General features: G+C 39.4%; 1 protein-coding gene across 1 annotated transcript in view; it reads left to right on the top strand.

The window, feature by feature from the left end:
- The window catches only part of Mrc1 (mannose receptor C-type 1), a 93,192-nt gene that overhangs the window by 62,282 nt on the left and 16,043 nt on the right, over positions 1–14,867 (top strand). The window contains exons 15-22 of the mRNA XM_033759702.1: positions 155–299; positions 3,340–3,381; positions 4,573–4,736; positions 5,786–5,859; positions 7,159–7,259; positions 7,891–8,033; positions 8,394–8,508; positions 11,443–11,609. Of these exons, the coding sequence (XP_033615593.1) occupies positions 155–299; positions 3,340–3,381; positions 4,573–4,736; positions 5,786–5,859; positions 7,159–7,259; positions 7,891–8,033; positions 8,394–8,508; positions 11,443–11,609 (951 nt within the window). The remainder of the gene's footprint in view (positions 1–154; positions 300–3,339; positions 3,382–4,572; positions 4,737–5,785; positions 5,860–7,158; positions 7,260–7,890; positions 8,034–8,393; positions 8,509–11,442; positions 11,610–14,867) is intronic.

Below are 14,867 nucleotides of genomic sequence, written 5' to 3'. Positions count from 1 at the left end.
AGAAAAATGCAAACATATCTTTTCTTTTTTCTCTGCTTGAATAGATGATTGGCATTGGCCTGACATAAATGATAAAAATTGTGATTTAATGTTTCTGATAGTGTATTTTTTCTTGGCCTTTTGGCTAAAATCAAGTGTGATGTTTCCAACACAGGTTTCCTATGAAAACTGGGCTTATGGGGAACCCAATAATTATAATAATGTTGAATACTGTGGTGAGATGAAAGGTGACCCTAATATGTTCTGGAATGACATTAACTGTGAACATCTTAACAATTGGATTTGTCAGATACAAAAAGGTATGATTGTCTACCTCTCAGATTGGAAAACCAACCCGACACCCCAGAATCTTCCTTTGATTAGTGAAACCAAATAAAATAACAGAATAAGGGAACTGTTAGGGGTCACTATTTCATACGATAAGAAGGAAACCGCTGAGCACAGATACACGTTCCAAAGGAACAGAAGATCAAAAGGCCACCCCAGAATTCTGGACAAGAGTCACGTCCATTAGAATTGTTCTCATGAGCAGCTACGCTGGCCCACGGTCTGCCATGGCAGGATTGGGCGGGAGGGGCGTGTCCTGCACTGTGAAGCGAAGTCAGGAAAAGGCAATGCCGTCTCTTTTTTGGAACGTTTACCTTCTGGATTTCCAGACTAGTTATCAGATAGGGAAAACTGTCCCCAAGTCTGAATATTTTAAGCACTGATTTCTGAAATGAATGTTCAGCGTTATGAACAGACAACATCCGGAGGCTCCTGTTGGTTTTAGATCCACCCCTTCATGGATGGTGGGTGACTCAGAAAGTTCCATGTATCCAAGTCCAGCGACACAGTTGGAGGAGCCGGGGTCTTAGTTTAAGAAAAACAGGCAAATAAACAGACCTATTCTTGGACCAAAAGATAGATCAACTTTCTCCACTGTCAGTGGACAAAGGGCTCTGCACTGCCCCATGATGATGGGGGACTCTGTCCATGGTCAGCTGTCCTGGCAGAGTTGCTCACTGACCTCCTGCTGTCTTATCTGCATGTGCTCCTTACTCCTTTCCTTCCTCTCTCCCCATATTTTCCTTTTTCCTTACTTCTTTCCTTATTCTTTCTCCAATGGGCCAAGTTTTTTTTTTTTTTTAAGGTCTCCTAGCTACCAGTGACTGGTAGTATCCTTTTTATATCAACCATAGTTTTGCTCTGTTCTCACGGATATTTAATATATTAAGCCCCAAGCTAGGTAACCTGAGCCTTTTTTGTCAGAGTCCAACAAAATCTAGATATGTTATGGACTACTTGGGAAGAAAACTACTTTATTTAAATTTTAGCAAAACATACATTTAATAAGCTTCTTTGAAGAAAATACATTGGTGTTGTATAAGCAAAGAGTTCACATGGAATGGTTTCAAAGAATGTAATTGTAAGTAAGTTTACAGCTAATAATAAAGTGTCCGACTGGAAAACTAGTATGTTTTCTAATTTTAATTTTTACTAGCACGTTTGCAGCACATAATGATTGCGTTCACATGGGGAGCTTGTGCACGTACCTACCACATCTTACCTCTTCTTATGTCCTCTTCCTCTCCTCCCACAGCTCTTGATCCCTTTCCCATTTATAAAAGATCGATCACCTTGTTTCCCATTATCTATCTTCTACTTTTCGCTTTAATTTATTTATACTTTGTGTTTCTCATTTAAGAGAAGCCATACCATATTTAAGCTTATGTGCCTGATTTATTTCATTTAGTATTATGGTCTCAAGATGCATCCAGTTTCCTACAAATGCCTCTCATGTGTCCTTCTTTATAACAGAGTAGTGCTGCATTGTGTTTGAGTACCACCTTTTCCATCCAATCATCCATTGGTGGACATGTAGTCTACTTCCAATATTTAGCTGTTATGAGATGTGCTGCTATAAACAAGGGTATGCACAGGTCTCTGTAACTCTTTCAGGAAGATTTAAGGGGAATAGCTGGGTTGAATGAAATTATTATTTGTAGTATTTTTCGGCATCTCCATATGGACTTGCATAGTGGTTGCACTAGTTTATATCAGCACCCCCAACACAGAAAGGTTCCCTTTCCCCGCAGCCTCACCAGCATTTTTTATTATTTGATGTCTTGATGATTACAGGTTTTTCCCCCTAAGATTAAATGTATGTTGTTTTAATTTGTATTTCTCAAATGGCCAGAGATTCTGAATATTTTTTAATGTGCTGGCCATTTGTACTTCTTATTCTGGGAAGTGTTTCTTTGTTTCAGTCGCTCATTTTTTGATTGGGTCTTTTACTTGAGTATATCTAATTCCTTTGAGTTCTCTATATATTCTAGATATTAGTCCCCTGACCAAGGAGTAGTCGGCAAAATGTTTTCCCACTCTGTAGGCTATAGCTTCACTTTGCAGTGCTGAAGCTTTGTAATTTGATATTACTCTGTTTATTGATTCTTGATGTTATTATATTCTATTATTATTATTTTTTGCAATTGAGGCTAATTGCCCATCCCTATATTTTCAAGAGTTTTTCCTATTTTATCTTCCAGCAAATTGTTTATGTATTTATTTATTTTTTGAGACAGGGTCTCACTATGTAATTGAGACTGACCTGGAACTCACTATGTAGCCCAGGCTGGTCTGGAACTCACAGCAATCCTCCTGCCTCAGCCTCCCGTGTGCTGGGATTACAGGCGTGAGCCATGACACCCGGCTCAGGTTGTTTATTTTGATATTTGGGTCTTTAATCTATTTTGATATTTTAGTGCATGCTGAATCATATGGATTTAGATTCCATCCTGTACATCGGGACAGCCAGTTTTCCCATCGCCATGCATTAAAGTGGCTGTCTTTCCTCCAGTTTATGTTTTTGGCCCTGTTGTCAAAGGTCAGATGGCTAAATATCCCTGGAGTCGCTTTTGCATCCTCTGTTCTGTGGAAAACTCATATCTGTTGAACACTTACTATATACCAATAACTCCCATGCTGTATTTTACCCCATTTACACATTTTACTCATTCCTTTTTGTAGCTGAGAAAATGAGGGCTAAAGAACTTAAATCTGGCCTTTGAATTTGGAGGCAGGATTCCTGATTCTAAAGCTCCTGTCCTTCTCTCTCCTTTCTATGATATCATTCGTGCCTAGAGACTGTCTTCTGATATCTGCTGGCCATTATTGTACACACTTTGTTTAAATATTAATTCCTAATTCCTTTTCCTTTACTCCCTTCCCCATGGTGCACATGAATAGGAGCCTGTGTGTGGGTGACAGGGGGTAGATGGTAAACATTTTTAGCACTTTTGCCCCCTAAGAATATAAGGATCGGAGCACAGTTATATCTAATTTTCTTTTGTGTTACAGGAAAAACGCCAAATCCAGAGCCAACACCAGCGCCACAAGAAAGTAGGTGTTTCTGTATTTTTTGATCTCTGTATGAGTTGCCTTTTTCTCCTCTTTCCTATCTTGATGAAAACAAAAATACCCTAGGAAGGTAGAGAGCAATTCCTAACGAGATTCCTGTGAGAATCTCGTGAAAGGTTGGATTGTTCTTTCCAGAGAGGAGCCCACATGCACAAACATAAGACCTGTTAGTATAACTTCCCATGGGTCCACGAATCAAATTCAAGGGCCAGGTTTGGCCAGGTTTCCTCTTCTTAATACATGGCCAGTGGCTGCACTTGGCTAAAGGAAATGTACATTTATTCCCTTGCAGTTCTGGAAGTCAGAAATCTTAAATCACTTTCGCTGGGCCAAAAGACAGAAGTCAGCATAATTCAGCTCCCCACAGAGACTCTGATGAGAATGTTGTTTTGTTGTTTTTACCAGCTTTGGGAGCTCTCACAGTCCACAAAGGTGGTTCACACTCCCTTCCTCTGTCTTCAGAGCCAGCAGTATAGCATCTTGCCTCAGTTGTCATATTGCCTGCTGACGTAGTCAGATCTCCCTCTGCGACCCTCCGTCCACACACTGGGGTAATATTCAAGGCTCATCCAGGTGATCCAGACAGACCTGTCCATCTCCAGATCCTTAGTTTAATTGTATCTACAAAGTGGCTTTCACTAAAGGATAACATTCACAGGTGCAGGGATTAGAATCAAAATGTCTTGGAGGGTCTTTAGCCTCCCACAGCCTAGAACCATAAAACTTCATGATTTAGACAAAAGCCTTAGACATCTTGGTATGTGAATTCCTTGGTTCTTCAGTTCTTCTCTGAAGTGTCCAGTCCGTCTGTAAGAGGTTCTTTCTTACACAAGGAAGAAATCCAATTTCCCACAGCTCTCATGTAGGACCTAGGACACCATGGGTTCACATAGGTAGCTCTTTCCAGCTGTGCTGTCTGATTGATGAAAATGATACTGGGAATTCTTTTACCCAGGAAGGACACATGGAGCTTGGTTGGGAAGAGAAGCTGGCTGGTTTTAAGAGGATTGGTGGAAAGTAGATATTTGGCCTTAGGCACGTTAGTCTGTAGTTGCCCTAGACATTCTCCTTATTCTGGGCTCTCAGAATTTTATATATCTTTAACCTAGCTATTCTGCCCATCCTAATTTTTTTTAATGTAACATTCATCACTTTTTCTCATTATGTTTTCAGATCCACCAGTCACTGAAGATGGGTGGGTTATTTATAAAGATTACCAGTATTATTTTAGCAAACAGAAGGAAAGCATGGACAATGCCCGAGCTTTTTGCAAGAGGAACTTTGGTGATCTTGTTACTGTTAAAAGTGAAAGTGAAAAGAAGTTTCTATGGAAATATGTAAGAATATGGTTACGAATGGTATAGTGACATGCTATAAATGTAGATCATGCCTACAAGTGATATAATCTCTACCTATGTGCTGAACTTGAAGCTCTGAAATTCAGTGGTACTGATGTGGCGGTCTGAAGGAGAAAGCCCTTGTGGAAATTAGACCTTTCGGTTTGAATATTCAGGCCAGAACTGTAGAATGCAGAAACATTTTTTTTAGTCTGGGCTTCGTAAGGCTCCATATTTAATGGCTTTGAGTTTATTAATTTGTTGTTCAAAGTTTATAATTCCTAACTAATTGTTATACATCAGAGACCCTGTGGATATCAGACAGATTCGTTATTAATTAAAGTATCTGAGTTGTTGGATCAAATCATCAGCTAATACATAGAGCATGATTTTGCATATAAAATATTTCTTGGTTGTACCCAAATTATCAGCTATTACTGCAGGTCTAATTTATTGCTTCTAAGAGTGCTTGGCCCATTGTCTTCCTGATTAAAAATATTTACAGCATAGTTACTGTTTGCCGGAGAAGTAGGAGGGAGAACAGCAAAAAAATAAGTTGATCAACATTGAAGGGAAAAAAATTCATCTAATTACAGTGGTATGATCATGTGGTCTAACTTGTTATCTGTGTGAACTTAGCTTGCTTTGAAATTCTAAGGACATGTCCTAAAATATATCTATGCAGTATTTTACATATTTATAACCTATGTTATGTATTAAATACATACAGATGAAAAGTATTTCTTTTGAGGCACAATCCTCACCAGCTCCTTTTTGTTTTGGAAAAGATGTCTTCAACACCCATTACAGGCATATATTATAGAAAATAACTTAAAGCATTTGCTTTACAAATATTTGTTGTTAAATTATGTGCATAGTATTCTTTCTACTTCTATGAGAAACATAATTTAGTACACATGATATTTCTGCATGAATTCCTCCTTAGAGGAGTTTTCAAATAGGTGATTTCATTGATGTATGGGTTTTGTTTAAGAACTTGCTTATTATGTGGTTATAAATTAAACTGTGTGTCAAATTTCGTGTTCTAGGTAAACAGAAAAGGTGCCCCGTCAATGTCAGCATATTTTATTGGTTTATTGATCAGCATGGATAAGACATTTATGTAAGTAAATCCGTTGGTTTGTTTCAGACAAACCAATCTGAAAATACTGAGTTATTTTGAGACTTTTGCTTTGCTGAACACATTTTAAAACCCCTGTATCATTCTCTAAGAAACATCTCTAAAAAAAAGAATTGAAATTAATCCTTTTAAGTATTTTCAACATTAATAATTCTTAAACAATTCAAAATTGGATTTAGTCATTCAATATATCACCTGTCTTTATTTTCGGAGATCTTTGGTTTCAGTAAATCATAACTGACAAGATGTGTTTGATAGATACGTATCTTGAATTTATTTAAAAAATTTTTCTTGCTGTTTCACTCATTGCTTAGCAGCAATGGTTTCAAATATACTTTAGTTCAAAAGAAGGACTATTTTGCTTTCTGTTAAATATAAGGGCCAGAAAAAGTGATGAAAAATGGAGAAATGAGAACATTTTTGAGGTTTCTTTCCTCATTTATTAGTACACATGTTCTCCTAAATTTGAACAGCAGGCACACATGTCTTAGCCACAGACACTTTATGATACGTTTATGGCCATCTTTGAGCAATGGAGAGCTACATTCAGGCTTGTTATTTCTAAGGAACAGGAACATTTGATTTTCTTTTGGACAGGCGCCCATTTTATCATCTCTGAAACGAGAAGGCCATATTTGATGGTCTCTTTTTCTTTTGGCTCTCCCTGTCTCTGAATTTCTGGAACTTATGAAAACAGGCTTGGCCCATCTGCCTTCAAACAAACCTGAATCAACATAGGAGTCAGAGAAAGGGCCTAGTGAGTAACTCTGTACTCACTGCCTCTCCTTGGTGGTTTGGTGAGGGGGAATCATGCCCAGGAGGACCATGGGAGAACTTCAGACTCTGGGCCACTTCCGGAGTCACTGGAGTCTCCATTTCTTCTCCTACCTCAGGACTAAAGGCAGTTTCTTCCAGGGAGGGAAAAGAAAGCAGACTAATATTTAATATTCATATCTTTCTGATAGTGACTGATTAACTGATGGCTGATGATATCTGAAAACAAGGACGAGTGACATTTTTCAAGATTAAATGTGATCTGGGGTTATTTGTAAATTGGACCCAAAAGGTGTCAAGAGTTGTTACTTGGAAGCACAGAGCCCCAGGAGGCAGCCAGTGTGCTGGCCTTCGGGGTTGTCCTGTCAGTCTCTCTAGGTGCTCTCTTCTGTTCACTCAGTGTCCTGTGCTCCCTTCGTTCTGACTTGCCTTTTCCCGTTTCTAGGCCATAGCTGATTATTTTTAATGACTGGATATTTGCAAAACTTCTTGCATTTTTTTTTCCAGTTGGATGGATGGAAGCAAAGTGGATTATGTGTCTTGGGCCCCAGGTGAACCCAATTTTGCAAATGAGGATGAAAACTGTGTAACCTTGTATACAGATTCAGGTACACAGTACATAAATCTTCTTGAACGTGCTTTGTGATGCGATGTGTCATTTCCTGAGCCTTAGGGTAAAAGTGACAAGCCGTGCTTTTACAATATATAGGAAAAGAAGAGGGTTCTAGTTTTAACAGAATGAGTGTTCAATTTTAAGGATGCCTGCCATTAACCTAATAAGTGACGTAGCATTCTCACTTCTTTCCAAATTGGAAAACATTTTTTCATGTTCTTGAGGAAAATGTCTAGAATATGTTTGTCTATCACTTTTATGTTTCTCCAGTTTCTTGTTATTCTATAAAATGGGAACAATGACTTAATTGACCTGTTGCTGAGAAGATGAATGAGATAATGCACCTAAAACTGAGCAGATGCTTAGGTATTATTAGATTATTCTTGCCAGGGATTACTCGCTAGATAATATTTCTGCAACAGAACGTAGTCATAGATAGAAATTGGTGCATAGAGTTCAACTGTTATCAGCTTGAAACAAATAGCATGGATTCTTCTAGTCACTTGTGCAGCGCACAAAGTTTGATTGCTTTCTAAATAGTGTTTGAGGATCCTTACGTAATTCTGAAAAAGTGTTTTTGTGCATAAGCATGTAAGTGTAATTTAACTGTTTTTGCTCTTCACCAGGGTTGTGGAACGACATTAACTGTGGTTATCCAAATCCCTTCATTTGCCAGAGGCACAACAGCAGCATTAATGCCACAGCCGTGCCCACCACACCCCCGACCCCAGGGGGCTGTAAGGACGGTTGGAAGTTTTATAGCAACAAGGTACTGGTCAGAATGAGTATGACAAAGCAAAGTCTTTCAGCTCAAAATGAACTTTTGCCCACCTCAACATTTTAGGGGACTTTTGGCGAGAATAAATAGAGATCCCAAAGATTATCTTTTATTGGAAATTGAAAGCATATTTGAGATGCTATTCAAATAGTTGTAATCTATCTCAGGGAAGAATTAAAATTTAGCAAAGTCAGTCTGAGTTGTAAAGCTAACTTCATTTTTAAAGTTGCTATTTGGCTGTGAGAAAATTGATATTTACCTGTAATAACTGTTAATCATCTGGAATAACTTTAATTTCTTTAGAGTCAGCTTTATCAGCTTTAACCCCTTTTTTAAAAAATTCCATCTCAGTGTTACAAAATCTTTGGATTTGTTGAAGAAGAGAAAAAAAACTGGCAAGAGGCACGAAAAGCTTGCATAGGATTTAAGGGGAATCTGGCTTCCATACTCAATGAAAAGGAGCAAGGTATGTGGGCCATCCTCCCATGAGTGATGAATTTAAATATGTATGTTTGCCCATAAAATGGTAAGACATTGCTGACTGTACTGCTGTTTTGCTTTCTTAGTCTAAGTAGAAAATATCACTTATTAAAAAGGATGGTTATTCAATTGTAGGCACAATTTGCTGGGCTCTTTATATAGAATTCTTTCCCGTTTTCATGGCAACTCCATGAAGCAGAGGGGAAACAGTGTTTAGAGAGACTTGAGTCAGGAAACTTACCCCATAAGAGGTGGGTTTGGGGATCAAACCTAGGTCTGGCCAGCTTGCATTCCATTCTGTTTCCACCAAATATTCATGTCCTAAAGAATCACAGAAGAGTAGTGCTAAGAATGAAATGAAAAATCGCTGACTTCACCTTTATTTCTTTTTCTGTCGCTTGATCATATAACTTATGATACAATCAAACTGATAAATATGAACTTTGAACAAGTTCAGAAAAACATTTTTTATAAAACATAAAGATAAGCCAGACCTACAAAGAACACTGAAGGAGAAAACTTGCTGTGTCTGTATAGCAGATTGTCAACATTCATTGCATTTATTGTCAAAAGAAAGGCACCCACCACGCTGTGTAGTCTCTTGGGGGCCACCTTTGGTGAAGTAGATACTAAGTTAAATTTGCGATTGGCACTTGAAGGAGGATGTTGGCCAGCTGCAGGAGATTCAGATTAAACTGATGAAGGTTTAAGAAACCACTGCAAACGAATTATGGGACAGAAACCCTCAGATTAAACAGTTGGCAGAGAGAGGAAGTGAACTTTGAAAAGGTCTTCATGTATGGCCCAGAAGGAAAATCTAATGCCATGGAGTGGTAGTGGTAGTTACAGAGAAATAATAGATTTAGCCTCAAAATGAGGGGTCATTTCAATAGCTAGAAGTGATCAGATGAGCTGCTTGGTGAGGGAGATGAGGAAGGAATTATGAAAATGCTTGAACAGGAGTCACTGAGATGAATACTCTAGAGCCATGTATGGCTGGTACCTGGTGTAGGAAAGATGTTCAGTAGAAGTTTGACATGTGTATACATTCACGAGGATATTGTAGAAGAAGTTATTGAATATTCTTTTGTTCCAAGATTCCTTGAGCTCCAAAAGCCTTTACTACCCAATATGATATATCCCCCAAAGTATAAGAAAGAGATAAAATTTTCATAATGGTCTCCCCAGTGTTTGTGAATGTTGCCACGCTGCTTTCTTAGAACACTTCGTCCAATAAACCACAAACCTTTCACTGAGAACCTTTGACAAGTTCAACAACTTGCTAGATACTGGGAAGAAAAGGGTCAAACCATAGCATATTAGGCCAGAATATAAAATGTTCACATTTCTTTGACTGGTCTGCCATCTTTCTGGGGTTTAGCTACCCAGCAGAGAAACACAGGAATTAATTTCTTCTCTTAACCTTGAAATGCTGAATCCTGGCATAACAAAATTAGAACCTGGGTAGTAGAGATGTGCAGAAGGAAACAATTTGTAGATAAAATAACATTATTCCTGGCAACACACACACACACACACACACACACACACACACACACACACACACACACACACACACACACACACACGTTGCCGAATTCTTATTGTGGCTGTTGGCAGTAAAAAAAAAATTCAATGCTGACTATTGGCAGGTGGAACTTTTGCACATTTTATTTCCAGTTAGGGATAAGGCATAAGTTACCGTTTTATTTGAGGAACAAGATAAGACCAAAACAAGTATCTCCCCCTGCTCTTATTTCCCTGATGATGGATGAAGAGTCATTTTGGGGTTGTTTTGTTTCTTTAGTTGAGAAAAAGTGAATCTCTACACGAGGTGTTTGCTACTTCTACTGTTCTGCACAATAAGTATCCGCCGTGACTGCTCTGTGGAAATTGCTTATGAATAAATTGTTTTGTTTGATTTGCGTCTTCTATTGGTCACCCCGTGTGTGAGGCCACTGCTTCCTGCTTCCGTTTGGTAGACACCTTTAAGGGTATAGTGCTCTTCCTCTGAGCAGGTGGTTATGCAGCTTGGAGTTCATGACTTGGGCACAGTCACTAGCAGCTGAAGGCTAGAGGAGGCACAGGGATGAGCTAAAGGAAAGGAGTGGGCGCATGTACAGTTAAACCGTGCATGGCCTCTGAGTATTTGCCATCATCCTCTGCTACAGAATCGGTTAAAAGAAAAAAAAAAAAAAAGAAGAAGAAGCTACATTGCTGTACATGCTCCCAATTTCTCCAGATCCCTTCGCCCAGTGAGGAGGAGATCACTTTAGCATCAGGATGGACCCTGGGTCCAGGCACGTGCCCAGACAGTCAGTGATCCCCAAGAGTGCTGGTCCAGGAGGAATCCCGACTGGGTAGCTCCTTTGGATTGGCATTCTGAGATATTATTATGTGAGAGCCCAGTGCCTCTTGTTTTGATTTTGCAAAACTTTTTTCTGAGTTCAGAGGCCTCTCTCCTCTAATTCTTATAACTGGATTATTTGATTTACAGAATCAGGACAGTTTCGAACTCAAAGGGCGAGCTTTTATGAATTAGGAAATGTACTCCTCTCTACAGGCTGGTAAGCAGGCACGGCCAAATTGGGGTGCACATAGCAGAGAGGGGCACCAGAAGGACTTCAGCCTCCCTTTCTCCCCTTGCCCTGGTGCCCCTTGCACAGGGTACAGCTTGCATTCCCATTTGGAGTGGCCTGGATAAAACGTAGACTTCCGTTGTAGGAAACTCTCCAACATCCAAAGCTTGATATGGTGCTAAGATTAAAATGTCTTCATAGTAAGTTCCTTTAAGTAATAATAAAGACTCACATCCCATGCGCAGTGTTCTGAAGTTGACATGTTTTTAAATAGTTTCCCTGTGTTGAATATGAACCCCCAAATTAAACGCATTTTGTGAAACTTTCTTTTATTCTTTTAGCATTTCTCGTCTCTCACATGAAGGAATCCACTTTTAATGCCTGGATTGGGATGAATGATGTCAATTCAGAGCACAAGTTCCTTTGGACAGATGGCCGAGGAGTGCAGTATGTGAACTGGGGGAAAGGTTTCCCTGGAGGAAGAAGAAGCAGCCTTTCTTACGAAGATGTGAGTATCGCGTTCAGATCTCCTGTCTCTACACTATCACCTGCGTGCTGACATCTCACTTCTGACCAGTCTCCTGTGAGTGGTCCATCGGTGTAGTCTTTGAGGTGGGACTTCCTTGCAGATTTTAACTGTGTCACACGGAGCCAACCTTGAGAGAAGGGCCATATATTGTCTTGTAGGATTGGTGGTAGTGTAGGGAGACCAAGCTCCGTGCTAAGCCTAGTGAGTAATCAAGGCAAACACGTCATCAGCCTGTGGTTATCAATTTTCTCTGGATCGGCTGCCCTTTGTCCCTTGCAGCTGTTGTAGAATGGCAGGTCTGGAAGCTTCTACGGTACAGTGCCACTGCTTATAAAGATGTCATCCACACCACCGTTGTCACTAGTAAGATCATATCCATAGAGTGCTTATGAAGTGCCACAGATGGTGCTGGGTGGTTTTGTACAGTATCCTAAGGGACGGTCTTGATATTACTACTTTTGTTCTTACATAGTTGAATAGTCAGTCAGTGGTTCTACCATCGTAATGAGGATTGTGAAAATCATGGAAAAATGTAAGGATCTGTCTTTACCTTTAAAAGGCTCACACTTAAGCCAGACTGCAAGCAAGTCTTAGGTGAGGAAGGAGACAGCAGAGAAATGACAGCGTAGAAAGATGTGATCGACTCTCATGTACTGTATTAAAGAGGAAGATTCGGCATAATGTGCAGTCATTCAGTCAGCTGATATTAAATACGGGGCTCTTTGTGGAAGCCACCGTCTGTGCGTGACATGACAGAGAGGGAATACAAAAGAGAAGCAACTACGAATACTTTCTGTGAGAAACTTAGAAACATAATCGTGAGAGGAAATACACAGGAGGATGAGAAAGGCCGTGCTAGCTGAGCCAGGTGAGCAAAGTGTTCCAAAGAGACTCCTAGGTATGTTTGGGGAGGAGGAGGAAATGGCTTTGAATATGGCAGGAGGTTTTTTTTTTTTTCTTTTTCGTATATAAAAGAAGTACAAGTAAGTTTTGAAAGCAGGATTTAGAGAGCTGTAGATGCTCTTTGAGTTTTCATTTTGTCAGGTAGATAGAAAAAAGTAAGATTCAAGACAAAATTTGATCTGATCAGAATCGATTTTGATGATAACTTGATATATTTTGTTGATGGGTAAGTGATTTTCCATGGAAAAATTCTTTGACCCTCTTTGCATAAATTAAGGCTTAGAATTTACTGAAATTAAAATGGAGTGAGCTAGGATTTGCTTAAAAAGATAAATGGGAGAGAAATGAATTTAGTGTAAATCAGAATCATCAATGTACACTTCTGTTGTTTTGAGAATGTTAAAAAAAATGAGAAACAATAAAAACCAACCAACCAAAGAATCTGTAATCTTACCATGCAGGGGGTAAAAAAAACACCTACCAGTTTATTTTTTGTTGCATTTACTTGTGGATTTTTTCAGAATATGTATAAATGTATAAAGTTTACATTTCATGAAAATGGAATAAAAATACACAATGTTTTGTTACAATTTTAGGACTTAAAATGGAGAGACTTCAAAACAGTTTAAGTCAGTGCAGAAATACATATGTATTTCCATGGAAGGGAGATACAGGTGACACTTAAACAATCAGCAGCCAGCTTCTTGTAGAGTTGAGCCTGGCCCCAGAAGCTGGCAGTTCCACTTCCCTATGGTTATGTGGCTCCAACAGCTCAGTTCTGTGGAAGGGTGAGTTTCGATAGACAAGTACAGGTCGAGCGCAATTCAGCCATTTGAAACGGCAAGGAATGTTTAATACTGACATGACAAAAGTCTGATCTGAGGCAAATTACAGTATTTCATCACACCTAAGATACCACTGATTGAAAAATCCACTATCTTTATATGTGTCACCAAAGACTCTACCTGTTACATTCTGTCATACTGCCAGTTGTGATAGGCACCTCTTGTTGTAGAAATGTTGAGATATGGCGTGCGTATGGTTTATGATTGGTGACGTGTGACATGTAGCTCCCCAGCATGACCAGGGGTGGCGCTCTCTCCATTTCTCCTCTGCGTTCTTGCCATGCCGGCCCCTCTCTCTCCACGAAGGCAGGCTAGGAAAGTTGTGGGCAGCACATTCAATAGAGGTGGTACTCAATGTCTCCTTCCTTTGTGGCCTTTTATCAAGCAGGGCTCCTTTCCTGGGTACCTTGGATTCCTTCTCACGGAGAGCCCTATAGTAGGGCGTTCACAGGTGGGCTTGGAGACTGCGTGTCTGGGACTTGGATGCTGATTTTTTTCACCTAACTACCTGGGTGACCTTGGGAGAGCATCCTCATTCCCCTGTGCTTCATTTCTTTCATCGAAAAAATGGGTACAATTGCAATACAATCCTACGTTATAGGATTGATGTGAACTTGAAGTAATACACGGGCAACATTTATTTATTTTTATTTTTTCCTCATTGAATTTATTGGTACATTTTAGGTACACAGTACAGTTGCATTCATCATTGGGATCTTGTACCTTTACATGATGGGTCTTTGTTCTCATTTTTCCCCTTGTCTCTGCCCTCCCTTTACCCCCTCCTCCCCTCCCCCTTTACAAACACTTTATTTCCATTTTTTCATTTTCTTCTATTGTTTTTCTTTCCCTTATTACCCTTCTCCTACCCTTCCCACTTTCCCTACACCTTTGGCCCTTTTCTTCCTATTTCACATTGTCAATTATCCCATTAGGATCTTATGTACTATTACAGTTTTTCACACCAGACAAACTATTCAGTATCTACACATGAGTGACTTATTTATTTCACTTGTGAGTATATCCTCAATATGTATCCATTTTCCTATGAATTAATCTAATTTCTCATTCTTTATGGCTGAGTAGTATTCCATTTTATAGAAAAACCACATCTTCTTTATCCAGTTTTCAACTGATGGGCAAATGGGCTGTTTCCAAGTTTTAGCTATTACAAACTGTGCTGCTATAAACATAGCTGCGCATATATCACTATGGTCTGATTCTTTTAATTCTTTTGGAAAGATACCCAGCAGAGGGATGGCTGGGTCAAATGGAACCTCTAGTCCCAGCTCTTTGAGGTGTCTCCACATTGATTTCCATAGTGGTTGCACCGGTCATGGGCAACATTTAGATCCATGTCAGATACTGTGAGTATGAGTTATAATTATTACAGCTGATAGGTTAGAAAAGCCCAGTACATGTTGTAATCACAATTTTTTTCTAATACTGGATGACAACCCTGGTCGGTATGAGTTTTATGTCACTCTTT

Source organism: Fukomys damarensis, unplaced genomic scaffold (assembly GCF_012274545.1).
Source record: "Fukomys damarensis isolate Sample0158 unplaced genomic scaffold, DMR_v1.0_HiC HiC_scaffold_37, whole genome shotgun sequence".
Lineage (NCBI taxonomy): Eukaryota > Metazoa > Chordata > Mammalia > Rodentia > Bathyergidae > Fukomys > Fukomys damarensis.
The sequence above is the reverse complement of the archived record's forward strand: the minus strand, read 5'-3'. Positions and strand labels throughout refer to the sequence as shown.